Source organism: Cladophialophora immunda (genome assembly GCF_000835495.1).
Source record: "Cladophialophora immunda strain CBS 83496 unplaced genomic scaffold supercont1.7, whole genome shotgun sequence".
Lineage (NCBI taxonomy): Eukaryota > Fungi > Ascomycota > Eurotiomycetes > Chaetothyriales > Herpotrichiellaceae > Cladophialophora > Cladophialophora immunda.
This window is the reverse complement of record NW_015622547.1, coordinates 2,610,007-2,627,330: the sequence shown is the minus strand read 5'-3', so window position 1 is coordinate 2,627,330 and position 17,324 is coordinate 2,610,007. Positions and strand designations below refer to the sequence as shown.

Below are 17,324 nucleotides of genomic sequence, written 5' to 3'. Positions count from 1 at the left end.
ACGAAATGTACACCTTAAGAGTATCACCAAGGGATGTGTCAGGCTGCTGGTAGTCAGCCATTTGCGTAGATCGGAGCCACACACTCCGCACCCCTCGACTTCGATGGGTACTTGTCCAGGCCACACATCTGGGGTTGTTTCATCGTTATTCGCTGTGAGGGTCGTAGCATCCAGAGAAATGATTTTGCTCTGTTGTTCCACAACTGACGAGGTCAAGGGGTGATGGGGTATGTAATGAGTCCGAAGTAGCTGGACCTCTGTACGAGTCGGTCGTCTGCCAAGACCCTTTGGCCATTCCAGAAGCCTCTATTCATTCCCTAGCGACTAGCTGCATCTCTTGGGCCCTCCGTAAAGAGAAGTTTGAAAGTCCAAGTAAGTCACCTTGGAGGCTTGGACGCAGCCCTCTCCTAGTCATGAAACCTGCGATCGATGTCAGCAAAAGCATACACACCAGGTGCTCGTCAATACCTGGGTATCGTCACAGAATACTGACACGGACTGCTCTTGGTAAAGGTGCCATTCTCTGGAGTGCCCATGACTCGGGATTTCCTGACTCTTAAAACAACACCCCGCAATCTGGAAGCCTATACAGAGCCTAGACGAGGTCGCGAAGTACCAGCGAGAGGGCGTTGCCAGTATTGATCGCACAGTATTACTCCTTGGGTATCCGGACGAGATACCTTCAAATCGTTCTGCACAAGTGCCACCGATTAGTTAAGAAGTTGGCCTTCTTTTCACGTGTTGCGTTGATGCCGATCATTTACGGTGCACAACCCATCGGAGGTGAGCGTAGTACAGGTATAGCTTGGGGGAATCACTGCCCACTGCGTCGGCATGTATAAATCGTAGACAGGTGACGTCTTATCTTGCCACTACTTAGAAACTCTGCTGTCCGTAGAGCCAAGCGTACAATCGTACATCTCCAGTGGTACCCCCCCAAAGGCCTCCACGCCTCTTGAAGTCACAGCCTTAGGCAGGGGTTTTCTCAAAGTCTCCTCCCTCGTGCTTCTGGTCGACGACTTGCTCAATGTTCTCGACGTAGACAGACATTTCGGCGCCTTCCGAATGCTTTCCGGCTTCTTCCAGGGTTTCAGCAACTGTTTCACCGAACAGAGCTTCAATTTCTTCAAGTGTCTTCAACCTCGTTTCCGGGCAGAGGTAGTAGAACAGAACAATGCCGATGCAGTCTGATATGAAGAAGATTAGGAAGTATTTCCAGCTTATAGACTGCAGCGCCAAGGGAGTCACTTGGACGAGCATAATGACAATGGCGTTGAAGGTTCCATAGAAAGATGCGACGCCAAAGGAGCGGATGCTTGTAGGCAGGATCTCAGGGGTGTACTGTTGGAGGGGTAACACCGGTCAGCACAACTCATAAAGGTCCAGGTGGACCCGAAAATACTCGAGAGAAGAATATCTAAGAGCGCTGGATACGTACCGTTGGTACAAATGTGTTGATGGGGCCAGAGTAGCCACACGAAAAGAGATATATGGAGACGGCCACACCGACGCCTAGACCGAAATTTGTGTTCCCAGAGGCTTCGTATCGTGCCCATAGGATAACAAGTACGAGAGATGCAGGGATCATGAACCCATACGCCACGTACTGGTTCCACCGTTAGCCAATGCTCAGGACAGCTCAGAACAGTGCAAAGAGGCTCTTACGATAAGTTTCCTTCTTCCGATTCTGTCACAGAAACACATAGCTAGACCTGCCGAGGTAGTAGCAATAGTGCCATACACACCGGTCAAGACCAAGGACAGCACAGTCGAAAAGCCCATGGTCTGGTAGACAATCACTTGGTAATTTTGAATTGGGATGACTCCGGTCAGTCTGATGAGGTCAGTCGGCTTCCAGGGCAATCTTCTCAGCTGTTCCAAACGTAGCAATCGCAGAAAGAAGAAAAGAAGAGCAAGACTCACTGTGAGAAAAGAGCAATTCCTATCACCATGATAATCCTTTTGCGGTACGATTTTCGTGTTAGAATCGTCCTCACTCCAGCCTTTTGGGACTTTTCGAGCTCAATCTGTGCCTTGATCTGGTGATATTCCCGCAGGTAGAAACTCTCGTCGTGCAAGCCACCATGCATCCGCTTCAGGACGGCCAATGCTTCATCGTATCGGCCTTTGAGAGCAAGCCATCGCGGAGAAAATGGCATCCAGAAAGAACCAACAATCATCATTATGGCCGGTACAATCTGTAGACCCAGCAGTAATCTCCAGGATACATCGGAATTGATGAAATAAAATCCCAGACCACTGGCCATGATTAGCTTCGTAAACAGGGAAGTCGTGCCCTTCCGCGACTCACATCCATTCCGTTAACATGTACGATGCGTTGACATTGAACCTACGTGCGGATTAGCTTTTCAACCCGAATATATGAGCCAGTAAGGAGTTCAACATACCCGTATAATCCACCGATGAAGCCTCTGATCTCAGGGGGACTGATCTCGCTCGCATAGACCGGGCAGATACTGAAGATAAGTCCTGAGGCTATACCACCTATGGCACGGCCGGCACAGAACACGGCAAAGCTTTTTGCACCAGTTTGTAAGGAACTTCCAAGGATTGCGATGACACAGGAAAGCTGGATCGTTCGCAGGCGTCCAATCTTGTCAGGGAGATACCAGTTCAAGACGCATCCGAGGAACGAACCGGCGTAGTATGCAGAGCTAAAAGCCCCGATTTTGGTTGCGTCCAGGTCAAAATACTTGAGGAAGCGCGAGTAGCCCAGGATCGACGTGGTAATGCCTACAGTAGATGATCAGTTACCATACACGACTTGGAGATACGATGGACATTGAACTCACCGGAGTCGTACCCGTAGAAAATCGACCCAAAGGTGACATACCCGAGACAGAGGAATTGATATTTGTTGATCGCCATTGTGAGGGAGAATGACCGCGACTCGGATATCAGGCAGAGAAACTTGAGGTTGTGGCTCTGAATCAGACAAGCGAAGGCAACCCATCCCATGTTTTAAACATAGGGAATATATGGGGTCCCCACATACCCCAGCCTTGGGGATTGCAAGTGTACCCTAGCTGTGTCAGCAGTGGTGGTGTGTCATCGCTCAGTGACACGCCCTCTCGGTATGTGTACTTTGGGCCGCAGCCCGCCAGAAAAGCCGGCCCAGATCTCCCGTCCAGACCCAGGCAGTACACATTTCCTATCAATTCGAGCTTGTCTTGCTCTGAGCAAGTCCTCAAAGTTGGTCCGTGTATATCTTTCGCAATGTATTGTATACGCAGGTGGTACCGATTTTAGGGGTTCTTGTAGCCTCAAAGATGGGTAGCCTTGCGTTCAGGACATTGTATTCGCCACGGGAGGAGCTCGTGGCTTAGGCAACGCTCTTGCCGTATCTTTTGCCAAGCAGTGAGGTAAAGAGATCGTTCTTGTCGGTTTCCAGGATGATGAGGCCATAAGCAAACGAAATGGTGTTGGAAGATTTGGGGTCGAGGTAAGAGGACACGGATCGTCATCCCATGGTTGGGATGTACTCCTTGACAAAATGGCAAAAAGAAGCAAATATGAACACGACCGGAGTAATGCCTTAAGAGCGAACTCATGTCCTGTCCCTAACGAGGATCCTCGTGATCAGGGGTAAAGACGGAACCAAATTAGAATGCATCATGATCATATCGCCATTCTCTTCTGGGTTGTATCCAATTCGTCGACACAGAGCCCGCGATTGAGAAGTTGAGATCCTCGTGGCAATGAATCGAATCCTTTTACACTTCGACGGATTCCTGCTTGATCCTTTCGCAGCTGATTTCATACAAGGCATTACTCCGGTCGTGTTCATATTTGCTTCTTTTTGCCATTTTGTCAAGGGGTACATCCCAACCATGGGATGACGATCCGTGTCCTCTTACCTCGACCCCAAATCTTCCGACACCATTTCACAAGGTCACCGTTTGGGCCGTACTTTCAGGGTTAAGGCTGGCTCGCGACCATGGAACAACGAGTCTGGGCCCACGGAAAGTAGATAGGCCCTTGTAAATAGACTGTGCTGCCATGAGCGAAAGAAGTGGACGTTAAATATCAGAGTTGGCTGCGGGGACAAGGCGAGAAGGAACCAGGAGTGTGTGTATCCGGCCCTAGCCGAGGTCAACCCCGTGGGCACGAAGCTACCAAACGGGAGCGCCTCGGGAAACTTAACTACTGAGCATCCTCCATATTCCTCCCTTTCACCTCTGTATAAAGAACCTATAAACACTACCATCATTATTGTAGACCAAGGCACTGGTATTGGTCCGTGTTCTCTAACCCAACTCAATCGACGCGTCAAATGTAAAATGTCAGCGCCGCTCACAGGGCATCGAGGTACAGAAAATGCCCTAAGCGGGGTGAAAGATCAGAGGTATTTGTGGACATGCTCATTGAAGGGCTGGAATGGACACTAAGACGTCCCAGGCGAATCAGAAATCGTCTTGCACAAAGAACGACCAGAGAGCGGAAAGCCGCATATATTCAAGATTTGGAGAAACAAGTTGCGTCCTATCAACGAGACAATGCAAACTTGCACGTGCAGGACTTGATGAAAGAAGTGGCCGAACTCCGGAGAGCACTGCAGAAAGCGCGAAGTAAACTTCTCAGCATTGCTACGACGGCGAATTCGTCGGCAGAATCGTTGGCACCGCATCTCCTTCGTAAGGGTTGGTCTCATCTGAAGGTGGTGTAATGGTCAATGTTGAGAGCTGATGCTGGGCACAGCCACGAAGCAAGATCAGAACGTGCTTCAACCTTCGAGTGCAGACCCGGAGGGTATTATCGAGGACAAGGACGACTTTTCAGATCGCGAACAGTCCGAAGCGTCGGAGGGAGTGTGCTTGACCACAGCACACGAAAATAGAGCAGACTCCGAGTCTGTTTGCTGCGACCAGACAAGAGCTACTGCCCAAAACAACGACGTCCTGCCACAGTCTGTTTCCCCCTCGCTCAGACACCAGACGGCCCAGTCAAACTGTACAACGATACAATGTCAGCGCGACGGGGTTCCAGAAGCGTTGGAGCCATCGTCGTTTGATTTCTCGGAAGAAATAGCAAATGTTCCTTTCCCGAACACATCGGATACTTTAAACACATTAGATGCAGAGATGATAGGTACGGCTACAGTTAGCGATGAGACCTGGAGTGCTTACGATACCACCTGCTTCGATAACAACTTCTCGCCTACCACCCCGATGACAATGATGAGTGGGAAAGATACAGGAATCTCAGCTCCCACTTCTGTGTTTTCAGCACACTTGGATTGCATAATCAACATACTCAGACGAGGGGGAATTGCACGCCAGCATACCCGGTATATATCTCTCAATTTTGCTGTCCTGGTCAAAGTTTCCCTCCTGAGCCGGCGGTACTAACCAGGATCAATAAAACAGGGCTCCGCAACTAATCGACGCCATGATAGACGGATTCTTCGAGGAATGCTGGCCCAGCATGAAGAACTGGCTTGAGATCACAGATTCCTACACGACAATCCGATGGGTGCTGTGGTGGCAAGTCACACGCACAGCCGAAGCCGCGGCCGATATTCCCGCCACGAACACGCCCACGCCTGTCCAGATTGCGCTCCCACACCTCTCTGCCATTGACTGGATTCCCTTTCCAAGTATACGCAACACTTTAATACTGTCGGACGGATATGATGTTGACCAAGTCTTCCGAAACATGCACAAGTCATTTGTGCTGCAGAAAGAATTTCCCGTTCGAGATGGGTCCGCTGACCGGTCATATAAAAGCGTGACCGGACTTGTTCAGACTGCGCTACGAGCCACCCTCGATCCATCCGACTCAGCAGGCCACGGACCGGCGCAAGACCTGTGGAGCGAAGGACCGCTGAAACGGACAAAAGCAGCAACGAGCGCCTATTGCCAGCAGCTGATAAACTTTGGCCGATGGGTGCTGAAACTGGATCCTGGTTTCTTTGTGAAATACCCCGGCCTTTACGATTCGTCTATAGTGGCAGATGGACCTTGTTTGGAACTGGTCAATGCACCAGATGTGCCGCCGCCGAAGCCTCTCAACATGAACGCAGTAAATACTTACGCTAGTCTACTGCTGAAGGACCAGAATTACCACACGTATGGCATGGACTTGAGGATCCAGCACACGCCAGCGCAAAGAAGGAGGTAAGGAAAGGGAGACATATTCGTTAGATTGTACATTGTCTTCAACGTCCGAGATCTAACCCGAGTTTCCCCCTATGTAGTTACACTATTTCCCCGGTCAATTGAAGTACCGCTACATATCGTCCGGCATCGACGTCGACGTATCAGGGTGATCATTCCTGATCTTGAGGTACTCTTTTGTAGTACCAACAACTCCTCCGCGGAACATACTACCTTCGATATATCGCCTAGCGTCGACCATCTCTCCTGTTTCCCGCCGTCTTAGTGAGCTCTTGAAGCGCGTCCGCATAGGACGGAATGGCACGCGGCGTTCAGGCTGATGGTCTCAACAGCTGGATTGGGCTCTCGCGTGTTCATTATCGTCCCGTCTATCCTGTTCTCTTGCAATCGAGAGTGCCAGAGTCTATTCACCGCCTTGGTTCGAGGATACTTCTTCAGAGAGCGGCCTTATAGCACCCAAAAGATTTAGGCTTAGGAGCATTTTGCTCGAACATTTTAGTCGTTAAAAAGTGTCTAAGATGGGCTTCATAAAGTCCATGTTAAATTGAATGGGAAAGGGGAACCTGCGATTCCTTGGTAGGTAGGCGCATTAGCCCGCCCCTGACAATCACATGACACCGCGTTTGGAAGCCACGGACGCGTCCGCGGGGAACGTCGATGCGGCCACTCCAGCTTCAATTGTGCCAGTCGAGTAAACACGACAACGCAACATCGGACCGAGACTATTTTTCTCTTGTGTATCGGCATGTTATCGCAGCATACATGACTGATTCTGAATTGCGCTTTTCTTCTGGTGAGGATGGCCGAAGATTGTGCAAACCCGCTGCTGGCTGGATGGCTGAAGGAATGGATGGATGAGGCAAAGGAACGAAACAGCAAAGGTTATACTGTGTATTCCGCCCTCTCCTTTGACATTTTGTGCGATTGGACTAACAACCACAGTTATAAAAAGGCCTATCAGTCCATAAAAGCGTGCCCCTTGGCTTTCAGCCACCCTTCCGAAGCTCAACAACTCAACGGTCTGGGCCCAAAATTATGCGACCGACTTACGGAGAAGCTGAAACAGCATTGCGAGCAAAACGGACTGCCCATGCCCAAGAAGAAACGCAAGAGAAACAGGACATCGGAAGGCTTGCCACTAGATACGGCCGAAGCAGTCGAAGCTGAACAGTCGTCGCCAGTCCGGCGAAAGCGGAAGACCCAACCATACGTTCCAAAATACAAATCTGGTGCATATGGGTTGATAGTGGCTCTCGGCAGCTTAGACCGAGAGAGCAATCAGGCTATCCCGAAACCTGACCTCATTGAATTGGCACAACCTCACTGCGATGCGAGCTACACTGTTCCGAGTGATCCTACCAAATTCTTCACAGCATGGAAGTCGATGCAAACATTGGAGTCAAAAGAGCTTGTCTGTACTAAAGGTCATCCGACGAAAAGATATTACTTGTCGGATGAAGGATGGGAGGTCGCCGAAGGTATACAGGCAAGCGCTGGCGGTCGAGTTGTTGCTGCGAACAAACCGAACCAGCGAAAGTCTGCACCAACTCGTGGCCTAGATGGTTCGAAATCAGTCACGCCAGAACCTAGGAAGAAACAGTCTGCTTCGGCCGCTCCACCACAGCACACCCAGCTTAGTGGCGCCCCAGCTCACGGGGCGTTTGACCACTTGGAAGTGTTATCGATCTCTGAGAACGACTGGCCAGAGCCGGAACCGGAGATGAGTTTTGGCCGCCCGAGGAGCGGAAATCTTGGGCAAAGACCGACTAGTTCCAGCTCCTCTGTGCAAGACACCATTATCCTGCCGGCAGGAAGCTTCGAGGTAAAAATGGTGCTTGATATGCGCGAAGTCCGCACAACAACTGACCGAGATTACATATCTGGGGAGCTGAAAAAGCAGGGCATAGCTCCAATTATCCGCTCACTGCCACTAGGCGACGTCTTGTGGGTTGCAGAAGTAAATCCACTCTACGCTAATAGTCTCAAGGCAGCAATCGTCGGTGAGGAAGCCGGCGACAAAGTGGAAATCGTTTTGGAACATATACTAGAGCGCAAGCGGCTCGATGACCTGATCAGCAGTATTAAAGACGGGCGCTTCCACGAACAGAAATTCCGGCTGCACAGGTCAGGGATCAAGAATGTGACCTACCTCATCGAAGAGTACTCAATCTCTTCAGAAAGAAGTGAGAAGTATGGCGACGCGTTGGAGAGTGCTGTCGCTAGTATGCAAGTGGTTGACAACTTCTTTGTCAAGCAAACGTCGAAGCTGGATGATACGATTCGTTACCTTGCCAGAATGACCAAAACCCTGAAGGGATTGTACGAAAGCAAGGACATCAACGTCATTCCAGCTCAAAGCTTCGAGGCCGAGGCCGTATCGTTATTACTCGAACGGTTCAGAAAGACTTCACCGGGGAGAGCCTTTGGCATGACATTCTCCGTATTTAGTGCCATGTGTGACAAATCGGAGAGCATGACGCTTCGAGATGTCTATCTCAGGATGTTGATGTGTACAAGAGGTGTCACTGGAGAGAAGGCCATTGAAATTCAGAAAATCTGGCCGACACCGCGTGCTCTGGCTGAAGCTTTTGAAGGGCAAGAGAAGGGCACTGCGAGGGATGCGATGATAAGCGATCGCCTCGGGTCTACTATTCCTCGGAAGAAGGTGGGAAAGGCCTTGAGCACCAAAATCGCAGAGATCTGGGGGTGACTCCCATTTGGTCGATTGGCGGACTGCGACGATGTTCATGAGTTACGGCACAATTTGTTTATGTAGCAGTACACTTTAGGATCCCATGTTGAGGGCAGCCTTTGCAGAGCTTGTGGAGAGAGGTCGAACACTCTCCAGCCACATTGTGCGCAGCGTCTGCCACTCCACCAAGCCGCAATGTTCGTATTCGCGCAGAGCGGAATCCGGCACCAGAGCCGATGGAGCACAAGACCCAACAACGAAGCCTTGACCAAGCAACTGCAAGCCTTGCTCGCCTTCCCTTGCCCACATCGAATCAAGGCTTTGCGCGGGCGACGATCAGGCCTTCCTCTACATATCTTCCCCACACACGGCACGATGACGGAACTCGGAGGTACGAGGACTCGTAATTGATCGACATACTACACTGCACGCTACTACTAGTACTGCGACATTGAGATCTGCGTAGGTCCTTAAAGAATGAGGGGCCCCGGCGACGATGATTCCACTCTTTTGTCGACCACCCCAGACGGGCTTTATCATCAAAACCCTTGAGGTAGCCTTTCCTGGATTGTCGTGATTGTCCCAAGTCTACAAATTATCCCGCTCTCTTCGCGGCCGACATTCAACAGTAGCGTGTGACCGACTCAGGGTTGCGATGTGGCGTTGCTCCTTGAGAAGGCAGACGACGAAATCACAGAAAGGAGTTCCGATCTTGTAGGACTGCTTCTCGAGAAGAAGTGAAAGGGGGCCCACCACTGCTACGACCCCTACTTTCACATCGCTGCAGCTATCCTCTTTAGACAACACAAGTCGCCAGAAATAAAGCCTTCTATCCAGCAATGCTTGGGATTGAAGGCCTCTCTGACGCCTCCTTCCGTGGCGACGAGCGCTGGAGAAGAGCATCAAAATGGACAGGCTATGCACCGTGGTTTGTACTTGCGATCGGCCTTCTGAGCATGGCCGAGATTGCACTTGGTGCGGTATGGATCGCTTCGCTGACCACCGACCTGAACTTGTAAGTCGCCACTCATTCCAACTTCGCGATGCTTTCGCCTGGGGATAATACTAACACCAGACCTCCTGCCAGCGGCCAAGTCATTCAGCCTATCCTCATCCCAGGGCTGGCCTTCTTTAATGCCATCCCTTCTCTCCACTTACACGTGCTCGCCCGGGTCAATCCACCTCGACTGGCATTGTGGTTCTCCACAACACTATCAATCATCCATTTTGTCAGCTCTATCCTCTTCATGGGCGCCTGCGTTGGAAATCACCCTCACGGGTCGCTGCAACGCAATGAATGCCCGTCGGCCACCGGTGGGAATGAAAGTATTTGGGATGTCATGGTTGCACTGCAGTTTATTAGCGCGGTGCTATACGGCGCGGTTGCAGCCATGGCTTGGAAAGTCAGAACAGTGGTCGAGGCGAGGGATGAGAGGATTGCTCAAGGCGTGGAAATGGTAAGCGAGGAAGAGAAGCAGAGAAGGGAGAGCGAGGCGAGGGAGAGGTGGAAGTATCTTTCTGCAGGTTGAGGAGAGGAAGTTGCATGGGTTTTCTTTCCTGGTCGTGGAGCCCGGCATACCCCGGCATTGCAGAGGAGCTTTAGATGTCAATGTCGGTTCACGATACACATGATTGCGGTGTTAGAGTCGGTGGGATCTTTGTACTTTACTCGTACTTTGTGGTAGGAGTCAATTTTGTCGGAGTTGGAGCACAAGAGTGTGTGAGTAATACAGCGGAAATGTGAGGGGAGCATAATAGAGCACCAGGAACATGGTCATCAAAGCCAAAGACCTATATACTAGAAAGTCCTCCGGATCAGAGGAGAGCCTTGCTGATGATGAGGAAGTCCAATCCAATTCTCAAGAGCCTCGAGCTATGCATAGAAGCTGGAAACCATGCCGCTTTAGACTCACATGACTAGAGATGATTTATGCACAGAGCGGCGGGATATTCACCCCAAAGAAGTCACGCCGTGAAGCGAAGATGCGCATCACCACCAGCCTCAGGCACGACCTTTTCTCCACTCGTATCTTGCATCCGAGTCCCATTCCACTTTGGGTGTTTGTTTGCAACTTGGCCCAATATCCACGCTCAAGTCTCCGCGTGTGCTGCGCTGGAACGTCCTTGCCACATGGCCTCACAACAATTGCATCTGCAGAACTGGATCAGGTAGCATGCGACGACTAAGCATGCAACTCCACGCGCCATGTCTCGGAACAAAGAAAACAATCCTCTTTCAACCGCCCAGCGCAACGCGGCGATCGCTCCCTTGCACAGGACTTTACCAAGTGACGAGTTCTTCACGGACAGCTTGATTGACGACTCCCGTATCTCAGATGTCTCGCATATTCCGTCTCCAGTCAAGACGGGGCCTGTCAAACCTCGACGCGCCCTGGGCACAAGCAAAGCGTTGCAGACAGGCAAAGATTCCGGCAATCGGTCGACTCGCACTTCATTGTTCGACTATACTGCGGCCCGGACTAGCAGACACTTGAAGCCTTCACCGAAGCTGTCCAGGAGGAAAAGTCCAAGCCCTGCGCGAACGAATGGGCTCACGACACCGCCGCATTCCAGACACGGCCCGCCTCTCAATAGCCCTACCGAGTTCTCCAGTCCCCCCGGCGGCCTGCACGAGTCCTACCAAAGAATAGCGGACGAGGAGGATCTAGCCGCGACGGAGAGGGATGTGGACAGCGAAGAGGATGAGATCAATGGCGGCAATCAGCAGGATACATTTGAGACAAATCTGGACATGAGCCCCACAAGAGAAGGAATAGTTTCAGAGCCTGCACATGTTTCGCAACAACTGACGCCGGTTCAATCTTCATCGCCATCGCGCGCAAATATGCAGAGTCCCGTAGATGATCGAGTCGAAAGTCTCTCGGAACCGCCTACCTTGGATTTCCTCAAGAACGAGCTGACTGATTGGGTCCTCGCTGCCAAATTGACGCCCCACGTTGTTGATCGCGCAAAAGATCGAGCAAGGCTTGAGAAGTTGAGACAGAGCCGAATACCGATCAACTTTGGAGAAAAGTCCAACGAAGACCAGCTCAATGGGGAGCACCGACGGAACGGTCTTGCCAGCGTCGCAAGCCGTGGCCCGATCTCCTTCGACAATGTTTTAGCCGTACATACAAACGGATTGCACCGGACGTACTCAGAGACGAGTGCCGACCTCGACCCTCAAAAGAGGGTCAAAGCCTTCAGGCGAGCAACGCGTCCTGGTGTCAATAGTATCGCACCCGAGGATGATGATGGTAGCGATACACCTCCGGAATTACGGGAAAAGGAGAGATTGGTCGCATTCAGCAAATCCAGTCGGCCGAAGAAGGAAAACAACGAAGACAGTGAAACACAGAGACCAGCATCCGTACCAAAGGTCTTAGCGTTTTCGCGTGCCTATGGTCGACCCCGTCCTCACGGGACGCCTTCCGAGACGATGGAAGATCAGGGACTTCCCGATGACCCTACAGTTGCCTCTATTGCTTCAACAGTATCCGAGCCTCTTCCCGGGACGACTCCGCACCCGGACGAGGATCGAGCAACACGTTCATTCCTTGCCAGGTGGCGCAAAGAGACAGCGGAGAGACGTGCTGCAAAAGCTCGAGAGGATACTGACCCTAGCGAGTCCCAAATTGACTGGGCTGCTGCAGCTGCCGACATCCCATTACCATCTATTGAAAAGTCTTCAACCCCCCAAGACACCCCGCCAAAATCCATGCCATCTTCCATTAAAACACAAAGGTCCATGGACCGGATGCGGAAATGGGAGAACGACTTCACAGGCCTTTCATTCCAGGTGTCAGAAAGCCCACCAGTGCGTACGCGGACGAACCTCAATGACACCCTCAGAGAGAAAGAGATAGAAGACCTCGCCAGACAGGCTGTCACTACAAACAGACTGGACAAGATCCGTGAAAAGGATCCGAATGTCATTGTCCGTAAGACTTCTCGGAATTTTAGTCCGCAGGAGCGCAAATCAGCACCGCCAGAGCCACAAGAGACGTCGCCAAAAGCCGATAATGTCGACCTGAAGGATCTGGGAGAAGCAGTACCCAATACACCAGTCGTCGTTTACAGGTCGTCAAGCAGCAGTACGGACAAGTCCAAATCGTCCCAGCGATCAATGCCAGATTCTTTGGATCAATTACAGAGGCTAGCCCGGGCCGTCAGCACTACCCCAAGACCAAGTCCAGCTACACATGAGTTGTCTCTTGTTCTTGACGATGCGTCTGCAGTCCCGTTGCCCACTTTAGAAGATGACTTGAAGTCTCAATCTTCACTTGCAGATCACGACAACATCGACAATAAGAAAAAAGTAGCCGAGACTCCAAGAGTCACGGGCGGATGGACCGATACCATTTTACCAGATACCGTCAAGACAAGAAACCAAACTCAAAGGGTTACAAAGTATGCGCAAACGCCTCATGTCAATGCGGGAGGCTGGATAGAGACGCCGCTACCTAACGGAGATCGAGTTCCGAATATCCAGATACCGAGGATTGTCGAAGAGGAGACGGAGGAATTAGTGACTGGAGAGACTCCAACAGACGTTGCGGCAGCGGATGGCATGGAACATAACGCCCCTCCGCCAGCAGCTCCGGTGGAGGAGCCAGGGTCAAAAATTGCCCCAAAGAAAGAAGAGGTCATTCTTCCCAAAAGCGCCTTGACTAATGTTTTGAATGAAGCCAAACAGAAGCGGCTAGTATCACACGACATCACTGATCCTCCTCGAGACGAGAATGACACGCTTAACCTGGGCGACGCGACTATCCAGAGCTTTGAAGACCTCCTTACCGATGCTGCAGATATCACCGCAGACCTCACTAGCCTTATCAAAGCTGGTGCTGAGGAGGAAGTCCTAGCTCTCAGAGAGAGGAATAAATTGACTGCTCCTATTGCCTTAGATGAGGATACCTCATCAGCATCTGAGGTTGCATTTATTGGTCATTTGACAAGTCGGATGGAACGATTGATGTCAAATTTGCATGAAGCTAGAAAGGGCATCGCCCGGCTAGAACAAAAGGTCTCTCACACACCATCGATGTCTTTGACAGGACCGGATCAACAAATGCAGGCGCTGGTGGCTGTCGAGGATCCAAATCAACCCTGCGTGAGATGTGGTCGAAGCAATGATGACATCTCTCACCTTCCTCACCAAAAAGAGCCGGTTGCCATCTCGTCCTTCATGGCACTACCCATTGCCTACACAACATTCACTCTCCCCATTCCCCTGCTGTTCCACCCGCGCACAGCATCTCAGGACAACAAGCGCCGGAACCGTTTCATCGACGTTCTTCCGGGTAGTCCCACGTGGCTCGGATATCTCACCTTCTCCATCTGGATATGGTATATCCTCGAATGCGTCCTAGCAGAGATCTACGCAAGGCCGCTCTATGCAGAGCGGTATATCTGGCCAACTCAGCCAGAGCCTGAGTTTCCTTTCGTACTTCCGACAATGCTCTACAGATGGATCCTCGGTGGGAGCTTGGGAAGTATGCTAATTGCACCTGTGGTGACGGTCTCAAGCGTGGTTTGGAGACTGATTGTGGCTGTGTGTAAGGTTATGGGAATGTGGTTGGGGTGGTGGGATGGCTTCGTTGATGACGACAGGACCAGGAGCATCATGGCGACTGCTACGAAATCCGCTGCTCAAGCGGTTAAAAGTCTCATTTCCGGTCCCAGTGGCGCCAACCCTATCGAAATGGAGGGTTTGAGTATGATGAATGACGAAATTTTATGAACGATTCAACGACACGGTTGTGCAGGATACTGTGCGGATACTGATTGCTTGGATGGGCGACTACGTTTCACTTCGTGCATGTCGGAGCCGGGTGACATTGTATGGAGTTGGCAGGGTGGATATAAAACGGATGGGAAAACCAGGTCCAGGAATCCAAGTCTGCACGGCGTTGGCAAGGCACTGGTGACGGCCATGGTTCGGTCTCTGCTTTGTACCCTGTGTGCGAGGCACCGCACCGGAACCGCGTTACCTCTCGAGTTTGTTCGCTTCTAGGACGCTGGGCTGTATCTTTGGATCATGAAGAGATGGGAGGACAAGGACAAGCCTTGCTGTTCACAAAAGGAGTCAAAGTTTCGGCATGTTTTCTGCCCAGCAACAGTGGTGAAGTGAAGCGTACCTGGGCTTTTACGTCGTTTGGTGGGAATTGCTGCTGCAAGTCGAGATTATGTACTCGGTACCGCTGTTGACTGTACTCCTAGTGTAGGGACCAACGGGTGACTCTTGAGTTGGCAGCTCTTTCATGACTGCTGTTGTTCTGTTTCTGTCCTGCTCTACAGTCTGTGTCCCTTTGGGTTTCTGCTTCGTATTCATTAGTGGAGCCAACGAGACCAATGTTCGTAAGTGAGTTGCGTTCTGTCCGCGAGACTGCCTCCATCATCCAATTCATTACGACCAATAAGACCCATAAGACCCCGTAGCAAGGAGTAAATAGTAAGTAGTAAGTCGCCCGTTATTCCTTTTTCCCGTCCCGTTATTTTCCCTCACCCCGCCCCGCCTGCTTCTTCTTCTTTCTTCGCACCTCCTTGTAACACTCCGTCTTTTCACATGCGGGCAATCTCCTTCCCCCACACGCGGTTCAGGACCCAGGTGAAGACAATGACCACCCGGCTGCGCCAGTTGCGGTTCCACATCAGGCTGCCGCTGCGCCAGGCCAGCCAGGCGCTCCGCCCCGTCCAGCCCTCGTGGTTGGGGCCCTTGCCCGCGATGACGCCGTCGTGCGCGCCGATGTACGAGACCAGTTGTTTCTGCGAGTACGCGAACGGGCTGCTGAAGGCGGTGCTGCTCTCGGCGGGAGCGTTAGCGGTAGCGGTAGTAGAGGATAGCTCGGAGGGTGGTGGTTGTTGTGGTGGTGGCGGCGAGCCAGCGGGCTTCTTGGCCCGGGATTTGGCGAGCGCGTTGAAGTTCTGCACGAGGTACTGCGCCTTTTGGACCGCGACTTCGGCCGTGGTCGGGAGGGACGCGCCTTCGACGTCGGCTGCGTCGCCGAGGGCAAAGACCCCGTCGTGGACCTGGCCGATGTCTCCGTTCTGGAAGACCCGGAGGTGGTCGTCCGTCAAGACGCGCTTGAGGCCCCGCTGGGACAGTTTGACGTCGATCTGGTCCAGCAGCGGGACATGCTTGTTGCCCGTCGCCCAGATCAGCATCCCGTAGGGGACACGGCCTTTGTCCTTGATGTACAGCGCCTGGTCGTCGACCCGCTCGATCCTCGTGTTGGGCGCCACGTCGATGTGGCGCCGCTCCAGCTGACTCGCGGCGTACTCGTGCAGCTTGTTGTCGTACGCGCTCAGGATGTGCGGCGCCACGTCGTAGACGGAGATGCTCACGTACTGCGCGACGAGTGGGTAGGTGTACCGCAGCTCGTCCTGGCACAAATCGTCCAGCTCGGCCGTGAGCTCGATGCCGGTGGGACCCCCGCCGACGATGGCGATGTGGAGCAACTCGCGCGCCCGTTCGGGGGACACGTTGGGAAGCGAGGCCTTCTCGAGCAGATCAAAGAGCGTCTTGCGCACTCTCATCGCGTCCGAGACGTTCTTGATGAAGATGGCGTTCTCCGCTACGCCGGGCGTGTCGAACGTGTTCGGCATACATCCGGGCGCCAAGATTAGATAGTCATACTCGACGTCGAATTCGTCGTTGGCGAGTCGCGGGTCTTCCTCAAAGGCCGGCGCACAGCAACACGTCTTGGTCTGGAAATTGACGTCGAGAACGTTGGCTTTGATGAAGCGCAGTGCGGACCGCGATTTGCTGCGGACCGGTTCCTCGGCCAGGTAGAAGTTGAACAGACCTACCGCCGCAGAGGCCAGGAGCGGCGTGTATGCCGACGTACGACGCGGGGAGATCAAGGTGATGGAATAGGCATTGAGATCGATGTTCTCGGCGAGGTAAAAGCCTGCCCAGCCAGAGCCGACGATGACGATGCGAGGTTTGTTCGGGGCCGCCATTGCTTCAACAGGGCGCCTGATATAGTTCGATTCTCCCCGGGGGACGAACTTTGTCTTGGAGATGACGGAAACGAAGATATATATCACCCTCTAGAGTGCTCGAGTCGCAACCAGTTGGTCTTACTCACTTACTAACTAGCAGATCACAACGCGGTCGCCATCGTTCGTCTCGTCGATGGACTAATGTATCATCAGGCAGCAGTCTGGACTGGGCGAACAAGGAAGCAAAGGGCTTACCTGATGGCCCGTGCTTGATAGGAACATTGACTTTGACAAGCCTGCCTAGAATCTTGGGACGCCGTGGCGACGCGCCCAGTTCCATGGGTCTAGGGGAACGTTGCAGAGCAGCCAATCAGAGGAGAATTCTTCCAAACCGAATCAAGGAACAGGTCGGGAACCGTTGCAAGCCCGGGGTGCATCTGTTCGGTCATACTTCACCTCAGCAGGATGCAGGAGCCTTGGTCAGCGCTCCATACATAGAACGTCATTTGGCCTGCGATGGACCCGAAAGAGGCATCGTCAAAGCGGTG

General features: G+C 52.3%; 6 protein-coding genes across 7 annotated transcripts; 4 read left to right on the top strand and 2 right to left on the bottom strand.

The window, feature by feature from the left end:
- Window positions 1–969: 969 nt before the first annotated feature.
- On the bottom strand, window positions 970–3,169 carry PV07_11633 (uncharacterized protein; the record flags this gene model as incomplete). The annotated part of the gene is made up of 7 exons (XM_016399093.1): window positions 2,814–3,169; window positions 2,409–2,754; window positions 2,312–2,350; window positions 1,924–2,259; window positions 1,666–1,834; window positions 1,439–1,606; window positions 970–1,341 (listed from the first exon to the last, which is right to left on the bottom strand). The coding sequence occupies exons 1-7, from the start codon at window positions 2,977–2,979 to the stop codon at window positions 970–972; spliced, it is 1,596 nt and encodes a 531-aa protein (XP_016243655.1). The 5' UTR covers window positions 2,980–3,169.
- A 1,209-nt stretch (window positions 3,170–4,378) lies between these two features.
- Window positions 4,379–6,141, top strand: PV07_11632 (uncharacterized protein; the record flags this gene model as incomplete). Its single annotated transcript, XM_016399092.1, has 3 exons — window positions 4,379–4,661; window positions 4,720–5,308; window positions 5,388–6,141. 3 exons carry the CDS (start codon window positions 4,379–4,381, stop codon window positions 6,139–6,141), a joined length of 1,626 nt encoding a protein of 541 aa, XP_016243654.1.
- A 694-nt stretch (window positions 6,142–6,835) lies between these two features.
- On the top strand, window positions 6,836–8,969 carry PV07_11631. Of its 2 annotated transcripts, none has more exons than XM_016399091.1 (2): window positions 6,836–7,018; window positions 7,090–8,969. In XM_016399091.1, the coding sequence occupies exons 1-2, from the start codon at window positions 6,992–6,994 to the stop codon at window positions 8,845–8,847; spliced, it is 1,785 nt and encodes a 594-aa protein (XP_016243653.1). In that variant the 5' UTR covers window positions 6,836–6,991; the 3' UTR covers window positions 8,848–8,969. The 2 variants fall into 2 exon arrangements, with proteins under 2 accessions (XP_016243653.1, XP_016243652.1); XM_016399090.1 differs by having other exon boundaries at window positions 6,836–7,028; window positions 7,080–8,969.
- Window positions 8,970–9,356: 387 nt separating this feature from the next.
- On the top strand, window positions 9,357–10,612 carry PV07_11630 (uncharacterized protein). Its single transcript, XM_016399089.1, has 2 exons — window positions 9,357–9,844; window positions 9,917–10,612. Exons 1-2 carry the CDS (start codon window positions 9,669–9,671, stop codon window positions 10,356–10,358), a joined length of 618 nt encoding a protein of 205 aa, XP_016243651.1. The 5' UTR covers window positions 9,357–9,668; the 3' UTR covers window positions 10,359–10,612.
- Window positions 10,613–10,874: 262 nt separating this feature from the next.
- On the top strand, window positions 10,875–15,179 carry PV07_11629 (uncharacterized protein). The gene has a single exon (XM_016399088.1). The coding sequence runs from the start codon at window positions 11,036–11,038 to the stop codon at window positions 14,570–14,572; it is 3,537 nt and encodes a 1,178-aa protein (XP_016243650.1). The 5' UTR covers window positions 10,875–11,035; the 3' UTR covers window positions 14,573–15,179.
- PV07_11628 (uncharacterized protein) lies at window positions 15,053–17,310 on the bottom strand. Its single transcript, XM_016399087.1, has 2 exons — window positions 17,032–17,310; window positions 15,053–16,974 (listed from the first exon to the last, which is right to left on the bottom strand). The coding sequence occupies exon 2, from the start codon at window positions 16,792–16,794 to the stop codon at window positions 15,394–15,396; it is 1,401 nt and encodes a 466-aa protein (XP_016243649.1). The 5' UTR covers window positions 16,795–16,974; window positions 17,032–17,310; the 3' UTR covers window positions 15,053–15,393.
- Window positions 17,311–17,324: the final 14 nt, after the last annotated feature.